At 36.8% G+C, this 22,314-nt stretch overlaps 2 protein-coding genes across 3 annotated transcripts in view; one reads left to right on the plus strand and one right to left on the minus strand.

The window, feature by feature from the left end:
- Positions 1-5,247, minus strand: part of MSH3 (mutS homolog 3) — a 125,837-nt gene extending 120,590 nt beyond the window's left edge. Inside the window, exons 1-3 of the mRNA XM_004678432.2 lie at positions 4,970-5,247; positions 2,652-2,772; positions 1,725-1,939 (exon numbers count right to left, since the gene is read on the minus strand). Coding sequence (XP_004678489.1) covers positions 1,725-1,939; positions 2,652-2,772; positions 4,970-5,176 — 543 coding nt within the window. The 5' untranslated portion in view covers positions 5,177-5,247. The remainder of the gene's footprint in view (positions 1-1,724; positions 1,940-2,651; positions 2,773-4,969) is intronic.
- On the plus strand, positions 5,004-21,054 carry DHFR (dihydrofolate reductase). 2 transcript variants are annotated; one of them, XM_012721962.1, is made up of 6 exons: positions 5,004-5,066; positions 5,818-5,867; positions 8,038-8,143; positions 12,110-12,236; positions 14,626-14,741; positions 20,389-21,054. In XM_012721962.1, the coding sequence occupies exons 2-6, from the start codon at positions 5,843-5,845 to the stop codon at positions 20,465-20,467; spliced, it is 453 nt and encodes a 150-aa protein (XP_012577416.1). In that variant the 5' UTR covers positions 5,004-5,066; positions 5,818-5,842; the 3' UTR covers positions 20,468-21,054. The 2 variants fall into 2 exon arrangements, with proteins under 2 accessions (XP_012577416.1, XP_004678228.1); XM_004678171.2 differs by lacking the exon at positions 5,004-5,066 and adding an exon at positions 5,358-5,505.
- The last annotated feature ends 1,260 nt before the right edge of the window (positions 21,055-22,314 follow it).

Consider the following 22,314-nt stretch of genomic DNA (forward strand, 5'->3'; position numbering starts at 1 on the left):
CCACATCTCTGGCCTGTACCCCAGTTCTGTATGAATAAATAAATAAATCTTTAAAAAAATAAATAAATAAATAAAATAAAAAATTGAGCTGAGTTGGGAAAGTACATAGAGCTGCAAGTTATTTGAATAGTATACCCCAACAAATTCCAAAAAACTAGCAATAATAATAATAAGCTGAGGAGTAAAAAATATATGCATCAAAAGTCAGATTATAAGATGTATTTACTGATGTATTTACTTATAATTTTTTTCCTGTAACTGTTTTATTTTTGACCTAGCATGGTTTATAACACTGTATATGATTTAGGACAAAGGTTCACACATCACATCTGCCCACTACCAAAGCACCCATAATCCTCCCATCTGGGTAGAAATACTTCTCAGATATATTTATATTCCTTTTCAAATTTCCAGAGACAGTATTTGAACTCAATTTAATTTTGTCTTCAAAATGCAGGTTGATCAGAACAATAAAAGGGGAATTTCAGGGCCTATCAAGACTTACAGGGTTGTTAATCTCCACATTAATGGCCTTAGACCCTAGGCACTAAAGTTCATTCAGTAACTCTTTACCATTCAGTCCTATCTTTCTACAGCATCAGTCAGCTATTACTTAAATGATGTCCTTGGTAGCTGTCCCTTCTAACTGGTTACTTCCAATTTACTGTGAATCTAAAATTCCAAGACATAAAACAATACAAAAATGGGCTCTTATGAGGACATAGAAAAAACTCTTCAATTAATAAAGTCCAAGCTATAATAGACAAGCCTTTTGAATCCTATACTTTAAGACCACCTCACTCAGGTGAATTACTTCTAAACATTTAAAGACAGTAAATGTAATCTAAAAAAAGTTATTTGAATAATATTCCCCAACAAATTCCAAAAACTAGCAATAATAATAAGCTGAGGAGTAAAAATATTTGCATCAGAAAATTGAGTCAATGTCAGATTATAAAATGTATTTTCTTTTTTCCTGGCAATCTAAAAAAAAAATCAATGACTTTTAGTCTGGTCCAAGGAAGAGTTCAAGAATTTGAAATTTGTAAAAGGAAGTATGAACTTCTGAAAATTATATACAAAAATTGTGCTAGTCTGAGTAGAGTCTATAGCTTTCACTGATTACACATTAAAATGAGAACTTTTAAATACTACCCATGTCCCATTCTCAGTGAAGAATACTTACATATGATTCTGAGGAAAGGTCATTGCTATCAATAGATTTTTTTTTAACGTTCTCCAGGAGACTGTAGTTTAAGACTAGGTTGAGAATCACTACTCTAAATTGTAGATTTCAACAATGGAGTTAAGAGTTAAATTTCCTGAATTTAACATCAGTGAATCACAAAATAGTAGAAACATAAAGAGCTCACATTCATTTGTTTTACTTTTGAATTTTCAACTGAAAACCTCAAAATACCTGTGTAAGTTACCTATTCTGATTTCCCCAGTATGGTAAGCTCTAAAGTGCCATTAGGTTCTCTGGGTTCACTCAGGGAAGTGGTTTCCAAACTTGACTGACTGTTCAAAATTAGTTTGTTCTTTATTTTATTTTTTAAGTTCTTGGAGATTCTGATTTACCATTTTTTACGGAGGGAGGAATTCCTTTGTATTAAGACAAAACAGAACTCAGGTGATTCTAATGTACATTCTGGGTTAAGGACTCTTGTTTTGGAGGAGTTCTTTATTGATAGTTGAATATTCACCTAAAAGCAGTGACATACCTCTTGACTGACTTGAGACTTGGCATCTTCAGAAGAAACTGCATTCTTTGCACGTAAGAGATTGATATCATCAAAATCAGTACATTTCGGTAGAATTGGAAATCTCTCTTGAAAGGTCTGAACTCTATTTTGAGGAAGGGCAGAATCGCAGCAGAATTCTTTCAGTTTTTCCAGAGACTTTAAAACACTCCTGGTCCTTAGACATTTCTTTGTTTCTTAGCAAATCAGAAGAAAATACAATAGTATTTGAGTCTCATATGTCAACTCATAACCAACATAGGGCTATTAAAGAGGGAGCTTTCCACTAAAGCAATGACTCTAATTATACATGATAGGGGGAAAAATCTTAATCCAGAAGAAAAAAAATGGACAATAATCAACCTTAAATCAATAATGAAAAAAAAAACAAAAACAAGAAACAACCCTATTCACAAAACAAAATGCTTTATAGGCTCAGGAATTTGGGCACCAATACTCTGCAAAGGAGTAACAGGAAATTCTCCAATAAAGAGGACTGGTTCAAAGATATCAGATTATGTGATCCGTCAGCTCCCACCCACCCTACTCCAAACTTAAGAGTCAGCTGTCCTTCCTCCACTTCAATAAAAGTTAACCTCAATGATAGAAAGGGATTATGAGAACTTTCACTGTCTATCTTTTTGATATTGCTTGAAATTTTGATGACAATATTCTACTTTTACAATCAGGACAAACATTAGCTAAAGACAGTAAACTCTTAATTCCAATTTCCCAACCTCCCACACATACCACTTATGCACCAGCTACTCTATTCAAGCACAATGGCACCTCCTCCCACAAAGGGAAAAAACAGCCTAAATATTCATTAGCCTCCTCTGCACATGACAGAATACAAGCATGTCATAGCCATAGTTGGTAGGAAAGAAGATTCATTGCCCTGTAACTCACCAGTTCCCCCAGACATCACCAAATCAACTCCTCTTTCCTTTTCCTGGACTTTCTTTGCTTTCTTTTTAACAGGCCCATCACTCTCCAGAGGTCTCTTTTTACTTCTATCAGTTTCTGTAACCTGTATCAGGAAGGAAAGACAATGATGATATGTTAGCTCTAATTTCAAAACACGTATATGAAATAAATCTTACCTCTGAATGACAGCAGTGCCTTGTCTTCCATCCTTCACAGAATCACCCAGGGTACTTTTAACTATGCAAAAACCCAGGGTAAAGTTTTTTTTTAATTATCATGAAAAACAAGATGGACACTGATAGGTCAGGCATCTCAGTACCTTTCAAGTCAAGCTTGAATTAATTTGAGCCAAGGCTGGTACCTTATTTCACTCAATCAATCTATACCTATTGCAAATTACAAAGCTCGAATCACCCTACTTTCATGTCAAATTAAGTGCCTTTAAGAAAAAAGTTTAGAAAATATAAAATTATTGGGCTCTCCCTGGTGGTGCAGCAGGTTAAGACACAGCACTGCAAGCTAGCCACAGCCAGTTCAGTGCCAGTTTGATCCCCAGCCTGGGAGGTGACCCACATGATGCGGGAGACCTCTGCTGTCATGCCCGCTGCTCCCTTCGGCAGTGTACTTCCTCAATCTGCCTGTTCTGCTCCCCACTCTGTTCCTGGTGAAGCCTCTCACCACCCTGCACACAACTGGCCTGTACCCCAGTTCTGTACACATAAATAAGTAAATCTTAAAATATAAATATAGGCCCTCCCTGGTGGCGCAGAGGGTGAAAGCACTGCACTGAGAAGCTAAAGCCACTTCCGCATGAGTTCTATTCCTGCCTGCCCGGTTGGTGACCACATGGCGTGGCAGACCATTCCTGACCCGCCCACTGCTCCTCTCAGCAGTGTACTTCATAGATCTGCCTGTTCTGCTCCCCACTCTGTCTCTGGTGAAGCCTTTCACCGCCCCTGAGCCTCTGGCCTGTACCCCAGTTCTGTATGTACAAATAAATAAATCTTTAAAAAAAAAATAAAATAAAGAAATATATAAAACTAAGATAAAGAAAAATCATAATTTTTGAAATGTTAATTGTAACTTAACTGTTTTATGTTCACCACAGAAGATGCCACAAGATTATGATGTATGTGTTGACAGAAACCTGTCCAAAATAAAAGCCCTTCACCTAATAGCCTAATGGTGGATGTAAAATAAAATCTTGATTAATTCCAGAAATATAAGTTACTGTCACAAGTACAAAGACAGGAGAGGAACAATCACTTTATGAATATCAATGAAGGAAACAAGATTTTTTTAAACAGTCAAGCTGTCACTTAAAATTGTATTAAGACTCTCTAGGTGCTAAAGGACAATCTGCAATCTCCTGCCACCACTTCAGAGTGAGAAACACACTGCCAGAGGCAGTTAGGTTTTCCCTTATGGCAGTGTCCTTGACTTTAAGAAATATATTTTTAAAACGCAAAAATAACTACAGATTTTACTCAGTTGAAGGAAGGACCCGATGCCTAATCACCACATCTTCACTTAAGAAACTTTATCACCCAGGGCCCTCCCTGGTGGCGCAGTGGGTTAAAGCCCCGGAAGTGACCACATAGCATGGCAGACCTCTCCTGACCCGCCCGCTGCTCCCCTCAGCAGTGTACTTCGTCAACCTGCCAGTTCTGCTCCACACTCTGTCCCTGGTGAATCCTCTCACCCTCCCCAATTCTGTATGAATAAATAAAGCTTTAAGAAAAAAAAAAAGAAAGAAAGAAACTTCATCACCCAAATTGTGTATGCAGACATTAACAGTCTGAACTGCAAGGACTGGAGACATTGAAGAACTACACCATGTAACTGCTTTTACGCGTAGTAGCCTGAAATATTGAGGGATGCTGCCCCAGTCTTAACCACTAGAAATTAGGCGGCATTTTTCTTCTAGTAACCTAACCAAATACCTATTTATAAAACACGTCAACCTTCAAACAAGAAAGAGGAGCTGAGGTTAAAAAGATGTATCCTACGGGCACCTATCTTCATCAGAATGGGATCAAAAGACCTGAACTTCTACCTCAGGTCTATCATTACACACCTGTGTCCCTGACTTTCACTCAATTTCCCCAAAGGAAACGTCACTCAGCCCCACACCAAGAACAGGCGCGCCGGCTTTTCCCGCCTACTCCCGGGCCCCGCCCCTTTCTCGTTGGGCCCTGACATCTCACCAATTCTCGCGCGCCGTCCCTCCTCCTCCCTCACCAGGCACAAGCCCCGCCCCTTCTCCCCGATGGCCCCGCCCCGTCCTGGCCCGAACCCACCACGTGCGGCGCCATCTGAGACTGGAAAGTGGACGCGGGGGGCGCTGTGGAGTCTGAGGCTGGGTGCGCCTTCTCGGCTACACCCGTGGGGGAGAAGGTAGATTTCAGGCTTCCGGTGGAATGGAAGAATCTGCTCAAGACCGCCTGCCTTGCGGAGGCAGGGCCGGGGGCTGCAGCGCCGCCACACACGGGTTTCCGACCTGACATTGCATAGCAAGGAAGCGGACACAGGAGCGGGACACTGGGTCGAGGAGGGAGCACGAGCCCGCGTCCCCAGCTCTCGGGCGTCTGCGAGCGCGAGCACGTCGCGACCCTGCCGTGCGCCGGGGCGGGGGGCGGGGTCTCGCCTGAACGAATGGGACCGAGGGGGCGGAGTCCACAATTTCGCACCGAGCTTGGCGGGCAATCTGGGTGTCTGCAGCAGGGTCTCAAGTGTCTGCCGCCGCTGGCATGGTTCGCCCACTAAACTGCATCGTCGCGGTGTCCCAGAACATGGGCATCGGCAAGAATGGGGACCTGCCCTGGCCCTCGCTCAGGTACCTGCCAAGCAGGGGAGGATCGAGGCTGGGTCAGCAACCGGACCCCCACGATCAGGCCATGCCGCGCCCGACCCATTCTCCGCGGTCGAACGGAATCGGACGCGGGACCTGAGATAACAGGACTTGCTGGGCCTCGGCTTCATCCCTGGTCAGGAGCCCCTGCGCCGTGAGGCTTCTTCCCCGCGAAGCCCTGCCCAGAGCAAAGTCCTAGCCCAGAGATTCCCCTACTGCACCGTTTGTCTGGCGCCTTGAAGCCTGAGCTTATCTCGTCCTTCTGTATAACTGCTTTTTTTTTTCTCTAACTTGTAGAAATGAATACAGTTATTTCCGAAGAATGACCACAACCTCATCCGTAGAAGGTAATGTGGGGTCTTTAAACGGTTTGCTATTCGAAAAGGGACTTGCTAAAGTTTACCAGTGCAAATTTTACACAAGTGAAAAGTTTTGAGTTAAGGCGGAACCTTTTACCTTTGATCTGTTTGCACTTCCCAAGGTTCAGTGAACCTTCATTATTATTATTGTTGTTGTTATTATTATTATTATTAAAATATTTGGCATTTTCAGCGAGTACCGGTACAGTTGATATACTGGGCAAAAGTGGCAGTTAGGCAGAGAGGATTTGATGGATTCGTTTTCTGAAAGATCAGAAGAGGCCTTAGAAGTAGCCGCTGGAAGAGATGAGGGCAGTGGAGAGGATTTGGAAAATAGACGCAGGAATGCATCAAGGATGAACTCTTAAGATTTTCTGTTTGTGAGTCTGGATGATGTAGAAAATAGTATGCATTTGTAATGATAACCTGAGGTGCCTGTGGGATATCCGGGGTAATTTCAGGCACAGAAAACTTGGTGGTTTTGTTAAGGGGAAAGCATATTCCCTAGAAAACTCTGCAGAGCTCCCTTGGGACATCCTTTCCCCCTAAAAATTACTCCCTTTTTTATTTAATACCACCATATCTATGGTGGCACAGATCACAGGGTGTAGTCTTAAGAGACAATCTTTGTAAGGTTTCAAGTGTATGCAAAAGAAGCGACAGTCACCAGCAGTGTTCATGAAAGCCCAGTATGATGGCCTGCAGAGTTCCTTTAAGACATCCGCCTAATAATGTGAGACACTGGGCAGAACAGCATAATCAAGGGGGAGTCTGTGGGGGAGGGGAAATACCCTCTTTAAAACCTAAGAAATATGTATATTTGGTCATAGGAGGAAGAATAGCAAGGAAACAAAAAACAGTAAGTCAGAAAATAGTAAGTGTAGAATAATAACTTTACAGGGAAGATCAAGGTCCTTGGATTTGGAATTTGAGTCATTGGAAGGACAAGATGGCAAGAGCCTGAGGCTCAAAAATTGATATGAACTATTTTCAAGAATCCCAAGTAGGTCTGGAAGAGCACCTGACCCACTTGGTGTCTTGGCTTTTTTTTTCTTTTTTTTAATGTGTAGCTACCTACATCTTTACTCATCATCTCCACCCAGTTGTTAGACCTAAACTGTACCATTTCCCTCGTCAGAATTGACTCTTAGTTTTAATAACTGATAACTCTATTGAATACTTAAAACTGTGGCTTTGAAAATGCAGTGCATATGATATTTTGGGGTACCATCAATTATTGGGAGAGGGCGAGCTTTTTCTTGGAGGGAAAAAAATTCTGACACTTAGGGGCAATATAAAAATTGCCTAATTTTGTAGTTTGTGTTACTGTTTTGCTTAAACAAAATCAAACTGATGATTCTTTTAACATATATGCACTCCTTTTGGTAATCAGAAAACATCAAGAATCAGAAATGTGTATGTTCCTTGAACACAAATATCTGACTGCCAAGAGTATCTTCTCTTAAGTGATTGGAAAAATGAAAGCTATATGCAGGTTTTATAGATACATTATACTTAGAAGGATAGGAACACAGTTGAAAGTATTTTAAGTTAATTAAGTAGAATATTAGCTATCTTTAAAAGTTTGACTTAGCATAAAGCTACAGAGTACACAAGTAAGAATAATAATGTTATCAAATACTTAACAACAGTACTTATTACATATTGAACATTGTCTTCCACCTCCACACAGCCACCCTAAAAGTAAGAACTATTGTTATCCCTGTTATAGATAAGGGAAGATTAATAAGCCATTTCTAACAAAACACACTCAATTGAGCACTTTAGCCCAGTTTTTGCTCTTAACTATATAATATACATGATTGCAATTCATTAAAACTCTATATTAAGTATAAGTTGGGTAAAAGGAAAGGGAAAAATACTATGTTGAGGTTATAAGTGATAATGTAAATTTCTTAATTTTAGTTTTTTTATGTAATTATTTTTTCTATTTTTGTATTTGGGAGAGGTTTTAATGTGTTTTTTTTTTTTTTTTCAGATTTTAAATTTTTAATATCTAGCCCACTAGATGTCACTATGACATAAATTTCTGTGCATGTACCTGAATAAGTGAAAATATGTGTGTGTGTATACACCCTGTATATATACACCCTATATATATATACCCAAATATACGTATTCTTTGTGATTTTTATAGGTAAACAGAATTTGGTGATTATGGGTAGGAAGACTTGGTTCTCCATTCCTGAGAAAAATCGGCCTTTAAAAGACAGAATTAATGTAGTTCTCAGTAGAGAACTCAAGTGAGTATTATTAAATAATTTCTCTGCAAGAAAATTAAGTCCGGGCAGCACTGCAAGCTAGCCAGTGCTAGTTTGATCCCAGGCCCCAGAGGTGACCCACATGGCGCAGCAGACCTCTCCTATCTCCCCCACTGTACCTAGTCAATTTGCCTGTTCTGCCCCCCTCTCACTCCCCAACTCTGTCTCTGGTGAAACCTCTCACCACCCCTGCACCTGGCCTGTACCCCATTCTGTATGCATAAATAAATAAATCTTAAAAAAAAAAAAAAGAAAATCAAGTCCTATTTCTTATGGCAGAAATCAAAGTATGACAATATAAAATAGCATGAATATAACTATGGATGAAGCTGCTTTATATTATAAAAGTGATTATAGAAAGTTATTGCCATATGACAATACAACTTTCTCTGCTACTTAAGTAAATGATTTCATCACCTTGAAGTTACATTAACTCTCAGTTTGGTAACCCATTTGTTTCTTTGTACCATTGTTCAGTAGACTCAAATATCGGTTGTATAATACAATTAATATCTTTTTCATAGTTTCACATAAAATCAACATTTATATCTTTAGGGACTTGCCAAAATTAAGTGACTATCCATGTCTGGATCCAACCCTAAATACAATAAGATGAAAACTTTATGATGGGCTAAACATTGTTCATAATCTTGTGCCCTGTAATCCCTAGTTTACCACAACAATCTACTACAAAACTTCCTTTCCTTCTACCTAACATTGGAGTAGATAATTCCTGATGCCTAGAAGTGCCCTGGAGACTCAACTGGACTTGAGGGGTAGTTAGTACTATTAGTAATAGTAATCAGACTGCCTCCAGCTCCAGTGGCTTAACCTTCACATGGCTTCCATGTCATTTCCCTCACACTTAGATGTGTCGACTTCTATTTCATTTCTTTCTGTTATTGTTGTGTACACTGATATTCACCCTAAAATAAGTTCCTGAATCTCAGGATTTAAGGGGACTGGGGGACACTTGAACTCAATTAGACCTTAAAGGAAAGTTTGGGAGTAGCATGATAATCACTCTTCCTTAAACTAGTAATGTTATCACAAAAAAAAAAAAAGATTGTGGTATCCTAAAGCACAGAGCACTGCTTAAGAATATTGGATTCAGCTATGTAATCAGTGTTCACCAGAGAAGTAGAGCCAGTAGCATATTAGTTGCATGTTACATGTTTCATTGCATGGAATTGGTCTTCACAATTGTGGGGGCTTGACTCAACAACCCAAAAATCTATAAAACAGACCATCAGGAAGAACAGGGTAGAACTCTCCAGCAGAGACTGAAGCTGCTATTTATCCAAAGATCAACTTTCAGGCAAGCTTCAGATTTGCTCTTAAGGCCTTTCAACTGGTTGAATCAGGCCCAAACTGATTAAAGTTATAAAAATTTTTGACTTTAATCACATCTACAAAATACCTTCACACCACCTAGATTAGTGTGAATAAGGAGGGCTCTTTGCTACCCAGTTGAAGATAGTAAAGACCACCAAACTATAGGAAGGAGAAAACATTACACAAATAGGCTAATAGTATTCAGGCTTTCTTAGATATTTCTCCCAATCACTTGTAAATGGAATAGGTAAAAGCCTGGAAGAAAGTACTAGAATATTGCACTGATTCCCTTTGGGTCATGTTTATCTTAACCATCAGTCTGAATCTTCATATTATCCACTGCCTCCTTGTTGCTAGGATATTCTGATGACCTTTTTACTTGAAGGGAATCCAAATTCAGAGACTCTTTAATAACATATTCTTGAATGCTATTCAAGTTTATTTATGGCTATCTTAAGCTAAACAAACATAAAGAAGTCTCAATGGGAAGGATATTTAGTTGAGCCAGCAAATCTCCTCAACTGATGAGTCTAATTTCTTCTTTATGGCCCCCCCGCCCCGTGGTGAATGTAATTGGGTTTGGTTGTTTCTTATGTATTTATATATAATATTTGTTGGTGTATTTTGCTTTTTTTCAAGGCAGAGAAAATTTTAGGTTTTTATTTCAAGCATGCCAAGGAAATAGGAATATAGTTAGGAAAAATTTTTATAGTTTATTTTTGCTTGCTGGCCAGTTACACACATATTCTGAGTATCTGTTATGTGCTGGGTACGGCTAGGTCCAAAATAAATGGAGAAATTTACACATTTAAATTATCATTGCTTCTGAAAGCTTTTAGAGATATCCAATTTTTTTATTACCACCCCATGTAAGAAAAAAATGAATCCTCAAGGTAACCCCAAAAAATTTGCTACCAGGTACTAGTCATTTGGAGTAAATATTTGCTTTGTAATTTTTTTTTTTTAAAGATTTATTTATGCATACAGAATGGATACAGGTCAGAGGTGCGGAGAGTAAAAGGATTCACCAGAGACAGACTGGGGAGCAGAACAGGGAGATATACTGAAATGCACTGCTGAGGGCAGCAGTGGACCGGTCAGCACTGGTCTCCCATGCCATGTGGGTCACCTCCCTGGCCAGAGAGCCACCTTGGACTGCAGTGGCTGCAGTAGCTTCATAGTGCTGTGTTTTACCCTGTTGTGCCACCAGGAAGGGCCATACATTATAATGTCTAAGATACCGCTTCTAGTTTTCTCCATATGTCATTTCCTAAATCACCATTTTCCATTTTACCCTCCTCACTTCACCATCCTGAGTTACTAAAATTGCCTTCACTGTCTCAGTTATGGTGGACTTTTATTAAGCTATCTTCTCCACAAACTCAAGTCTGTTTCTTCTGTATTCAATTATTCCCATCCTTTTTCAGCTTTGAGTCAAAATATAGTCTAGGCACTATCTTAAATCCTTTAGGGATGACAAATAGTGAAATAAGTATATATGTCGAGATGAGTGAGGGAGTAGGCAGTCAGGCAGTCCCCATTAGCTCTTGATTAATTATTGATAGAACTAATAGTTCAAAGGCAATTTGTAATATTTTAAAGCATCAGCCTAAGAACTTGACATTAAAATGTAATTTCTATTTTCTGTCCAATTACTGTGATGGCCTAATTCTGCCTGTTTCTTCATTTATAGAGAATTGCAACCCTTCTTCCTGCGTACCCAAAAATTTTTGGAGCTGGGAGTGATTGAGCTTGTCAATGTAAACACTGAAATTAATTAATGTTCCCCCTTTTGGATTTTTAATTACACAAGTAATCGTTTGTTTATTTTTAAGTACATCATCCATTTCTATATTGTTTGAAACATAAATGTCCTATTCCTACCCCCAAAGATAACCACATAATAATAGTTTGAGTATCATACCACACTATTATCATTCAAACTATTATTCTTTTTCTCACATTTTATCATGAAAACCTTCTAACATAGAAGAGTAACTTTATTTAGTAAACACCTGTATACCCAATTCTATTGTTTTACTATGCTTGTTTTATCATCCATCCATTATCAGTATTGTTCTTTTTAAGCATTTCAAAATAAATTGTAGGTATTAGTATATTTTTCCATAAATACTTGAACATGTATATCATTTAGAGTTCTGCAGTTTTTTCTTTTGATGTAAATATATCCAATCATATGTTACAAGTCTTAAGTGTACGTTTGCTTGGTTTTGACAAATGGGTACAGCTATGTAATAGCATGGCAAAGATTTAGAACACTACCACCGCACAAGTTCCCTTTATAGTCTTATGAATGTTTACCCCGTCCCGTTAGAAACTGGTTTGTGTCCTGTCCACTGTATATATAATGAGGTAGCCATGATTTTTTTGATTCATGGTGGACCATACCTATACAAATATGGATTGAATTATTTTTCATTGATTGAATAATTTTTCATAGACTGTGCTCATGTTAGTTACTTTGTGTAACATTGTGTACATTCATGTTTATGATGATTTTAGCTTCGTAATGACTGCATCCTATTCAGATCATTTGATTAATATGAATGAATTTTAATAAAATTATTTGTAATTCTCTTGTTTCAACCAAAGGGAACCTCCACAAGGGGCTCATTTTCTTGCCAAAAGTCTGGATGATGCCTTAAAACTTATTGAACAACCAGAATTAACAAACAAAGTAGATATGGTTTGGATAGTAGGAGGCAGTTCTGTTTATAAGGTAAGCAAAGTTATCTGTAAATATAAACACATATTCTACCTTACTTTCTTTTAGCTTCCCTGCCATCTGAACATTAAAAAAAAAATTTACCATAAGTAAAGAAACCATATAACCCCTATTGTGAGTAAGACATATTATCAACTTGAATTCTTTGTTTTATTGATAGTACTATGCAAACTAATTATAAAAACTAAGTTTTTAAGTTTTACCAGTCAATTTTCAATTCAAAAGTTTTTGAAGCTTTCAATTTAAAAACATTTCGAACCCTTACCTTAGAATTTTGCTTCCCTTAGAATTCTGCTTTCTACTCCCGGATACACCCTGGGTACATTAAGTTAGCCCCTTTTCTTCAAATACAAATCTATATCTTACTAAAAAAGGGATGGGCTCTCAGTTGCTACACACTGACAGGTTGTATATGAATTTTTACTAACAGAAAACTTTTCCTCAATTTTCATATAAATTCCATGGGGGCATGGAAAAGTGTTATGTGGTTTTCCAATGGTAAGTAGGATGTAAATGAGAAAATATTCCATTTTTATGGGTAGTAAATAACTTACAGCTCTATAAAATAAATAATGAGGATAGTAAGTAGTATTCTTTGATTTTTATAAAATACTAATAAAAAGTTAACATTTATGGGAAGGAAAAGTTCAGCCCCTGTCTTTTGGTGGATTGTGGTAGCATAGGTACCATTAAAATTACTTTTGAAAAAAGAGGTATATCAGAATCCTGAGTTGGTCAATAAAAACTATTTCTTAGATTCCTAGTTCTTTATTTTGTACCTAGTATTCATTTCAAAGGTCATGTGCATTTAAAAATGTATTCTGTAAGGCATCCCTAATGACCTAGGGGTTAAGTCTCAGTGCTATCACTACTAGGGTCTGAGTTTGATCCCCAGCCAGAGAGCTCCCCCATGGCACTGCAGACCTCTTCTGACCCACTTGCTGCTCCCCTCAGCAGTGTACTTTGTCAATCTGCTTGTTCTGCTCCCCACTCTGTCTCTGGTGAGTCCTCTCATCGCCCCTGCACCTCTGGCCTATACCCCAGTTCTTTAAAAGATAAATAAATAAATCTTTAAAAGATAAATAAATAAATAGATAAAATAAAAATATATTCTTTAAACAGAATTAAGTACTTAAAAGTAAGCCATTTCTACAACTTGTATTTATGTGTATATAATAATGAAGTAGCACCTCTAGGTGATAACTTTGCATTATTTCATATCACACTATCTTGTAGAACATTTAGACTTATCTTTCCTTCACCAAATTGGCCTACCAGCTTATTTTATAAATAAAGTATCACTGGAACACAGTAATTAATGTTGTCTATGGCTGCTTTTGCCTACATAGGTCAAAAACTATACAACTCACAAAGCCTAAAATATTTACCATCTGACCTTGCCATGTATCGTTAACTTTGATACAGTTCTTCAAATCCTGCTGTGGTTAGTTCTATTCACTTTTGGTTAAATAAGAATTGGTAAATATTTATTTGGTTGGGGAGAGAGAATAAATGATTTAATATAAATTGTAGTATTGAAAATAAAAATGGAATTTAATTCCATGTCCTTATTTCAAATGTTGATGCTAACCAACACCTGATATATATGTGTTTCCTATAAGATAGTTGATGGACAGGAGTTACTTGTGTTCTTGGATTGATCTTAGGACTCATGATTTTTATTATTTTATATTTTTAATCAACTATAGTTTGAGAATATTAAAAATATGATGTCAAATACAGTCATTACCAACAAGAGGCAGATAAATTACTACCACTGTACCTGTTCCTTAAAAATGAATGCTCAAATGAAAAGATACTTCAGATTAAGCAAACTAGAAAACAAGGTTTATGTTTAAATGCACTCATAATTGCTGATGATTGGTGGTGCCATTCTGAACACAGCTAAGGCATACTTTGCGGGACCCAAACTGAAGATTTACTTTATTTATTTATGCATACATAAGCTAAGGTATAGGCCAGAGGTGTGGGGTAGGGGGCAGGTGGTTGGTGAGAGGCTTCATCAGAGACAGAGTGGAGAGCAGAACAGACAGATCTACTGAAATATACTACCGTGGGGAGCAATGGGTGGGTGAGACAGTAGAGGTCTGCTCACCATGTGGGTTAACTCCCTAGCCAGAGCCAACTCAAGCTAAGTGACTGCAGATATCTTCATAGTGCCTAGACTTAACCCCTTGTGTCACCAGGTAGGCCCTGAAGAATAGGATATTTACACAGCATACTCTGGAGGTAATGTGATAATAGCTTGTCTTCATACTTAATTGAAACTTGACTATATAAATAAGCAAACAAAAATCTTAAGAATTTCTGTCTTTTCATACAGATGAATAAGGAAATTGATGCCTTTTGTTTTATTTCAAAGGAAGCCATAAATAAATCAGGCCATATTAGACTGTTTGTGACAAGGATCATGCAAGAATTTGAAAGTGATACATTTTTTCCAGAAATTGATTTGAAGAAATATAAACTTCTCCCAGAGTAAGTAAAATTTATTTATTAATCTGAAGCACTCTTTGAGTTCTTACTTAAGATTATAGAAATAAGTATGTCTCTTCAGATTTGGGGTAATTTATGAACAAATACTGTAGGAATTTTTGGAAATATGCTTTAACAGACTTGGGAATATACAGATTTTAATGATTTTACTGAAATTTAGAGAGTCATCAATCTGTGTTTAGCATCAGAAGAAATCATACTTACAATGACAGTTGTCACTGGTCACCAGGAGCTACATTCTCTGTGGTAGAAAGGGAGAGTGGAGAATGTTAAATAAACATCAAAAAAAATGATGTGCCGAAAACTGAAGTACTGTGATATGGTAGATGCTGTATAGTCTGAGAATTTTTCTCTGAAAAGTGATGTCTACTCCAGGATCAAAATGGGAAGAAGTCAACTTCCTCCCCTTCAGAAATTTTAATCTTTTTCTCTCTGTATTGCTATTCCTTTCTAGATATTTCATGTAAAGAGAATCATAGAATAAGTAGTTTTTCTTGGAATTGTCTTCTTTAGCATATGACTTTTAAGTTTGTCCATATTGCAGTAGTATCAGTTCTTGCTTCACAAATTTTCTCCCATTTTCTGAATTTGCATCAAAAAAAGTTTTCATTTTAATATTATCGAGTTTTTCTATTTTCTCTTTTGACAATTATCCTGTTGGTGTTATATTTAGAGCCATTCCTGTTTTCTTCAAAAAGTTTTTGTAAAGTGCAATTTTGCTCTTATTTTTTAAGATGGTTTTGGCTATTCTGTATCCCTTACATTTCTGTATTTTATGCTTAGCTTGTCAATTTCTGCCAAAAATCAAATTAAGATTCTGACAGGGATGGTATTATAAATTACTTTGGTGTTGCCATTTTAGCAGCATTCGGTCTTCTAAACCATTAAATGTAATGTCTTCTTACTTAGGTCTTTTAATTTCTTTCAATAGCATTATATAGCTTTAGTGTATGAGTCTTGCACTTCATTGTGAAATATCTACATAAGTAATTTTGATGTTAATATAAATAGAGCTCTTATTTAGTCTCTTTACAGACTGTTTGTTGGTAATACATAGAAAACATAGATAATCTGCTTATTGATCTTGTATCTTGAGACCTTACTGAACTCATTTTTTAGTTCTAATTGTGGATTCCTTATGATTTTCCATATATACAGCATATCATTTGTAAGTAGAGATAGATTTACTTCTTTCTTTCTAATCTGAATGTTTATTATTCCTGTCTAAATGCCTTGGCTAGAATCATCAATACAATGTTGAATAGAAGTAACAAGAGCAGATATCCTTTTCTTGTTTCTGGCCTTAGAAGGAAAGTATTCAGTCTTTAACCATTAAGTGAAATGTTAACTATGGGATTTTCATACATGCTCTTTACATATTGAGGAAGATCTCTTCTACTTCTAGTTCACTGAGTTTTTATCATGAGGTGGTATTAGATTTTATCTAGTGCTTTTGCTGAGTGTATTGAGGTGATCATGTGGGTATTACCTTTAAAATACATTAATACTTAATATACTATTAATAATGTTGTATGTCACATTGTTTTTATGTTAAACTAACTTTGCCTTTCTGGGATAAATCCACTTGGTAATAATGTAGAACCATTTTTATATGTTTGGATTCCATTTATTAATATTTAGTTGAGGATTTTTATATTATATTCAAAATGGATATTTGATATTTGTCTCTTTCTTTTTTTCTTTTGGTAATGTCTTCACCCTGGTTTGCTATCAGAATGTCCCAGTATCACAGAATGAGTTGAAAAATTCTCCTTCTTCCTCTTCTATTGTATGAGAGAATTTGTGAAGAATTGGTAGTAATTCTTCTTTAAATGTCTTAGAAAATTTTAGTGGTGACTATATTGGACTAGGAAACTGCTAACCAAAGCCAAAATCCAAGAATATTGCTCTGAAATGGACCTTCTGAAAAATGATATGGAAGAAAATGATGAAAGGTCCTTTTTTTCATTGTGTATTTGATCAAGTCTGTACCAATATAACAGCCTCTTTTATGTGTCATGGAGGAAATCCTCTTAGGGGAGATTTAGAATTGGTCAGTCTCTGATGAAATGGGAAAAAAGGAAACCTCTGAAAACAAAGAGAATATATTTTACCTTTAGAAATCTGTAAAATGACCCAATTATTAAGCTGTTTTCACTCAAAACCTCTGTGTCCAGAGGGAGGTTTTGCTCCCTCTTGTCCAGAAATGAACTCTGATCATTCCTTCTCCTTTTTTTCCCACAGCTACCACTTAGTTCAGACTCCCATTATCCTTATTAGGGGACCTCTGTGGATTACATAGATTTCAATTAAAAAAAAAATATTGTTTATTAACATCACACTTCTTGGTCATAAGCGCACTAGTATAATGAAATAAACATTAAAGAGCACTATAATGAAGCAAGAAAATAATAAAATTAGAATATAGATGAAGCCACCAATGATGTTAACCTAAAAGCATAACATAACATTAACAAAGTGAGATGGTGTTACTTTGTGTCTGCTACTTTTACACTGTGAGTCCTATCCATACTATTATCTTTCTGAGAGCACCATGCCAGCCAGCCTGTCTTCCGAGAAATTGCTTTCATTCATCTTGGCTTGAAGAAAACATTATCGCAGACTGCTTCATACTAGTCTTCAACTAAACCAGAGGACCCAATTATTTTATACCAGCAGTCTTCTTAATGAGCCCCAAACAGCCTTCTCCTTCTAGTTAACAACCTTCCATATGTGACTATGCGGTCAAATGATAGACCAGAAGGAAGGTTTGAGGTAGAAGTTGCTCTAGAGCTGGGACTTAGGCCCCTTCTCAGGGGACCACTTGAAGTATGTTTGTAGGTTTTGAAGGAATTGACATTTCCTCTGCTGTTTCCATCACTTCCAGATGTCCAAATGGATCCTACCATATTTGTCCCTATTACCTGTAATTCCTCTACTCCTGAGCTTGTGCCTTCTGTATTTTATTTCACTTGTGTTTGTTTCTTCTAGACAACTGTTTCAAGAGCTCTGTTTACCTCACCCTTAGACTTTCCTTCAAATGATCTCTATTATTCTCATGATCCTGTCTATTCAGAGCTTATGTTTATATTCATTGGCTTCCTTGATGCTTGAAGATTCTAAAGGGGAGTCTGTCCCTGAGTGGTTCATAACAAATGGATGGTATTTCTAAATCCTGTTAGATTTAACCTCAGAGTTCAAAAGTGACAGTTTATTCTCTAGTAGAGTTTAGGATTGTGATTATGTGGTAGTTATAATCATTATATGTGAGTGTGACAGAATGAAGCATTTTTAAAAGATGTTTTTTATAATTAAGTTTTGTGAAAGCTGCATTTCAGTTTCACAGAAAAGATAAGCATTAATACTTTAGTCACTCATCATATATAATAGGTTATTTCTAAGTTTATTCATGGTTTTAGAAATAACTGCTTCATACTTTGCTTTCATTTTATTTATTAACAATCTTGATACTCCAGGATTTTATACATGCACACACACAATTTGTTGCTTCTGGTAATCTATTTCAAAGAAACTAAAGTAATGGTTTAAAGGATTAGTAAAATTATTCTTCAGAGAAAAAAATTACACTGATACTAAAACAGTGAACAGAAACAGCTTAGTAAATGGTTAGTAAATAGAAGCCTAGCTTCTTCCTCTGAGATATAAATTATTCAAGAGAAAACACCTTTTTCTTTTCCTTACACATTATGTTATTGTTACCTCATGTTTCTAATTATATATTTATCAAAATAGCATGATTTCTAATTAGTAAACAAAGAGTTAGTTCTTATTACTCAACACTGTATTAGGTATCATAAGATTTTTAAAATTTTTTCCTTATTATCTCATTATAGATGAGACAAAACAGACAGACAGTATTAATAGGTAACATTTGTAGAGCACTAAGGGTAGCAGGTACAGTGCTGAATTCTTTATAAGGATAAAGATTGTTTATGGCTAACCAGGTTTCATACAGCAGACCCAGAGCCAAACACAAGTCTGATTAAAGAAGGTGTTCCTGACCCCCCACCTCAGCCATAGTGAGGTACAACCTACACAGTATTGTGTAAGTGCACCAAGATTGGGGTTATAGAGTGGTCAGGACAGCCTTCAACAGAGGATCTGGGTTTTGGTTTCTTGTTAAAAGTCACTACAATATAAGACCTACTCTCAATAAAATTTTAAGTATATAATACAATTCTTAATTATAGGCACAGTATTGCACAACAGATCTTTAAAACTTAAGCATTTTGCATCCCTGTAACTGTATCCCTTTTTCCTCCTTATGCAACCCCCTGTCAGCTGTCTGTCTACTCTCTGATTCTATAAGTCTGAGAATTTTAAAGATTTTATATAAGGAGGGTTATGAAGTATTTGGCTCATTTCATTTAGTATGTGTGCCAAGTTTATTCGTGCTGTTGTTATGACAGAATTTCCCTTTTAATTCCTGAATAATATCCCATTGTATGTATAAATCACATGGTTTTTTTGTTTGTTTGTTTGTTTGTTTTTGTACATACAGAACTGGGGTACAGGCCAGAGGCTCAGGGGCAGTGAGAGGCTTCACCAGAGACAGAGTGGGGAGCAGAACAGGCAGTTCGAGGAAGTACACTGCTGAGGGGAGCAGCGGGCGGGCCAGGAGAGGTCTGCCACACCATGTGGTCACCTCTGGGGCAGGCGGGAATCAAACTCATGCGGAAGTGGCTTTAGCTTCTCAGTGCAGTGCTTTAACCCGCTGCGCCACCAGGGAGGGCTTAAATCACATGTTTTTAATCCATTCATCTGTTGATGAATATTGGCTGTTGTGAATAATGCCACAGTGAACATAGGAGGGCATATATCTCTTCAAAGTTCTGACCACAGTTTTAAAAAATAAAAGAAAGAGCAATTGTTGGTAGGAATGTAGAGAAATTGAAATTCCTGTGCATTGTTGGTAGAAATTTAAAATTGTATAACTAGTATTGAAAACAGTATAATGGGTCCTCAAAAACAAAAATAGAATTATCACATGACCCAGTAATCCTACTTCTTGAAACATGCCCACAAGTGTCCTAGGTTTTTTAGCTGACAGTTACATGTACTTCAGTAAGCATTGTGGAGTAGAAAAGATCAGATAAAACAGTGATTCTTGTGAAGAAGTACAGTGAGCCACACCCTGGGGAATTGGAACAGCAACTGGCCACTGATTAAACAATAATCAAGGATCACCACACAGGACACATAGTTCTGTCTAAACAACCTAAAGTTGTACTTCCTTTTTCGTTTGTTCACCTAAGAAAACCAATATCAAGTGTAAGATGCCCAAAAAGCTCTTAAGAAAGTTCATTTAATCTGGATAATAGAGTAGAAAGACAAAAGAAAATTAGCAGTGGTTAGTTTGGGGAAGACTCAAGAGTTAAAAGGAGAGGAGGAATTACATTGTTCATTTTCTAATTGTCTTTACAGTTTGAATTTTTTTGTACTGTTTATACATGTAGTGTATTTGCATCATACTCATCCAGCTTGATAGTAGCTTACCATTGTGGAGAAAACTTATCTTTATACATTACTGATGCCTTCTGGCTGAGTGTCAGGGAAGCTGTCTTTTTAATTAATACATTATTTAATTATACCTATTTTTCTTTTACAGATACCCAGGTGTTCTTTCTGATGTCCAGGAAGAGAAAGGCATTAAGTACAAATTTGAAGTATATGAAAAGAATGATTAATGAGAAGGTGTTTTCTGATCTTTTTCAAGTTTTCCCCCTCCAAAAATTATATATTTTGATATTTTTTAAATGTATTGATTTTATATCTGTATTGATTTTATTTCCACGCATTGTGTGTATATTTCCCATTAATCGTAACAGGACTATATCAGATACCACTTAAGAAATATTTCTTGCTTTTACTGTTTAGATGCCTATGAAAGATATAGCCTTAGGCTCCCTGGATATCATATCTACCAAAGCAGCTCCAGATGGGAGAGTCAGTCCACAGATAACACGACTTGAAACCAGGGCCCATAGAGATAGGAGCTAGGCAGTTGAAAAGTCAGAAATGAATTATAAACACAAGGGCTAGAACAGATAACAGAAGAAAATCAGATCAAAACAGTGACTGTGAGTTCCCCAGTGCATGTGATACTTCTGAAAAAAGTTCTGCTCACTCAGAATCACTAAGTGAGAACACCAGCATATTCAATAGGGATAATAAAGAAGCAAGGTAAAAGTAGGAGACTACCTTTTTGATGGTTAAAAGAGAAGGCATGAGGCCCTCCCTGGTGGCGCAGCAGGTTAAAGCACAGCACTGAGAATCTAAAGCCACTTCCACATGAGTTCGATTTCAGCCTGCCCCGGAGGTGACCACATGGTATGGCAGACCTCTCCTGGCCCACCCGCTGCTCCCCTCAACAGTGTACTTCCGTCAGTCTGCCTGTTCTGCTCCCCACTCTGTCTCTGGTGAAGCTTCTCATCGCCCCTGAGCCTCTGGCCTGTACCCCAGTTTTGTATGCACAATAAATAAATCTTAAAAAAAAAAAAAAAAAGAGAAGAGAAGGCATGAGACCTTTAAAACCTTTCTGATCTTTAATGAAATTCCATAGAATATTAAGATAGCTTACTCATTTAAAAAAGGAAGAATAGTGATAAGTGTAATGGCTAAAATTAAAAATTCAAAGAAATAATCAATTGGAAATAGATGTTGCGAGAAACCAATGTTAGAAGCTAGAAATTAAGACATGTTTACCCATCATGTTAGCAAAAAGATTATTAGGTATCTAAGCATTGTAGATTAGTACAATCCACTATAAATTAGCAATATCAATTAAAATGCAGTATATTCAAGGACCAAATCTGCCATCACCACAGTCTTGAACTTCTTACCCTCAGAACTGTGAGAGATAAGTTTTTATTGTTTATGAGCTGCCCAGTTTATGGTGTTGTGTTTTAACAACCCAAATGGACTAAGATACCACTAAGTCTGGTAACTCTTCTGGGGACAAAAGGAAAATCGAGGAGTGTGGTGTAAGACCTAAATCCTCATTTATCATATCAGGAAATCACTAGATAATATGTAAAGTAACAAATGATGAAATAATTATTGGGGGGGGGGGGAATTGCCCAGAGAATTCAGGTCATTGCTCTGGAGACCTGGGGAGGAAAGGCAGGAAAGTGCTAGAATTTTCTAAGTGTAAGAAAGTTAAAAAAATAAATATCCATTCATTTGAAAAACTAAAGGAAAAGTTAATGCAGGGAGATAGGGGAGAGAACCAGATAAGTACCAGATGGAAAAGCTAAAAGAATGGAAAACTCTTGCCTCTAAAAAGAGCAATTGAGGTTAAGGAGATAGGGAGAGAGCAAGGAACTATTGTTTTCTCTGTTCAATTTTTAAAACCATTTTATTTTATAATTTTTATGTATGTCTTTAATAAAGAAATTATTAATAAGTTGCACTAGTTCCTAAGTCTTTTTAAACATCTCACATAAAGTTTCAAAGACTTACAGCAACTGATCTCCATAGTCAGCTTAAGACCTAGAAAGGTAACTTTATTAAGACCTGGAAAGGTAACTTTAAT

Source organism: Condylura cristata, unplaced genomic scaffold, assembly GCF_000260355.1.
Source record: "Condylura cristata isolate star-nosed mole 26May11 unplaced genomic scaffold, ConCri1.0 scaffold00007, whole genome shotgun sequence".
NCBI lineage: Eukaryota > Metazoa > Chordata > Mammalia > Eulipotyphla > Talpidae > Condylura > Condylura cristata.

What these genes read in the sequence shown, in the direction of transcription:
- DHFR (XM_004678171.2), top strand. Translation starts at nt 5,420, where the DNA reads ATGGTTCGCCCACTAAACTGCATCGTCGCGGTGTCCCAGAACATGGGC. An exon ending in CTGCCCTGGCCCTCGCTCAG is followed by an intron (nt 5,506 to 5,817) that starts GTACCTGCCAAG and finishes TCTAACTTGTAG; the next exon opens with AAATGAATACAGTTATTTCC. An exon ending in GAGGCAGTTCTGTTTATAAG is followed by an intron (nt 12,237 to 14,625) that starts GTAAGCAAAGTT and finishes TTTATTTCAAAG; the next exon opens with GAAGCCATAAATAAATCAGG.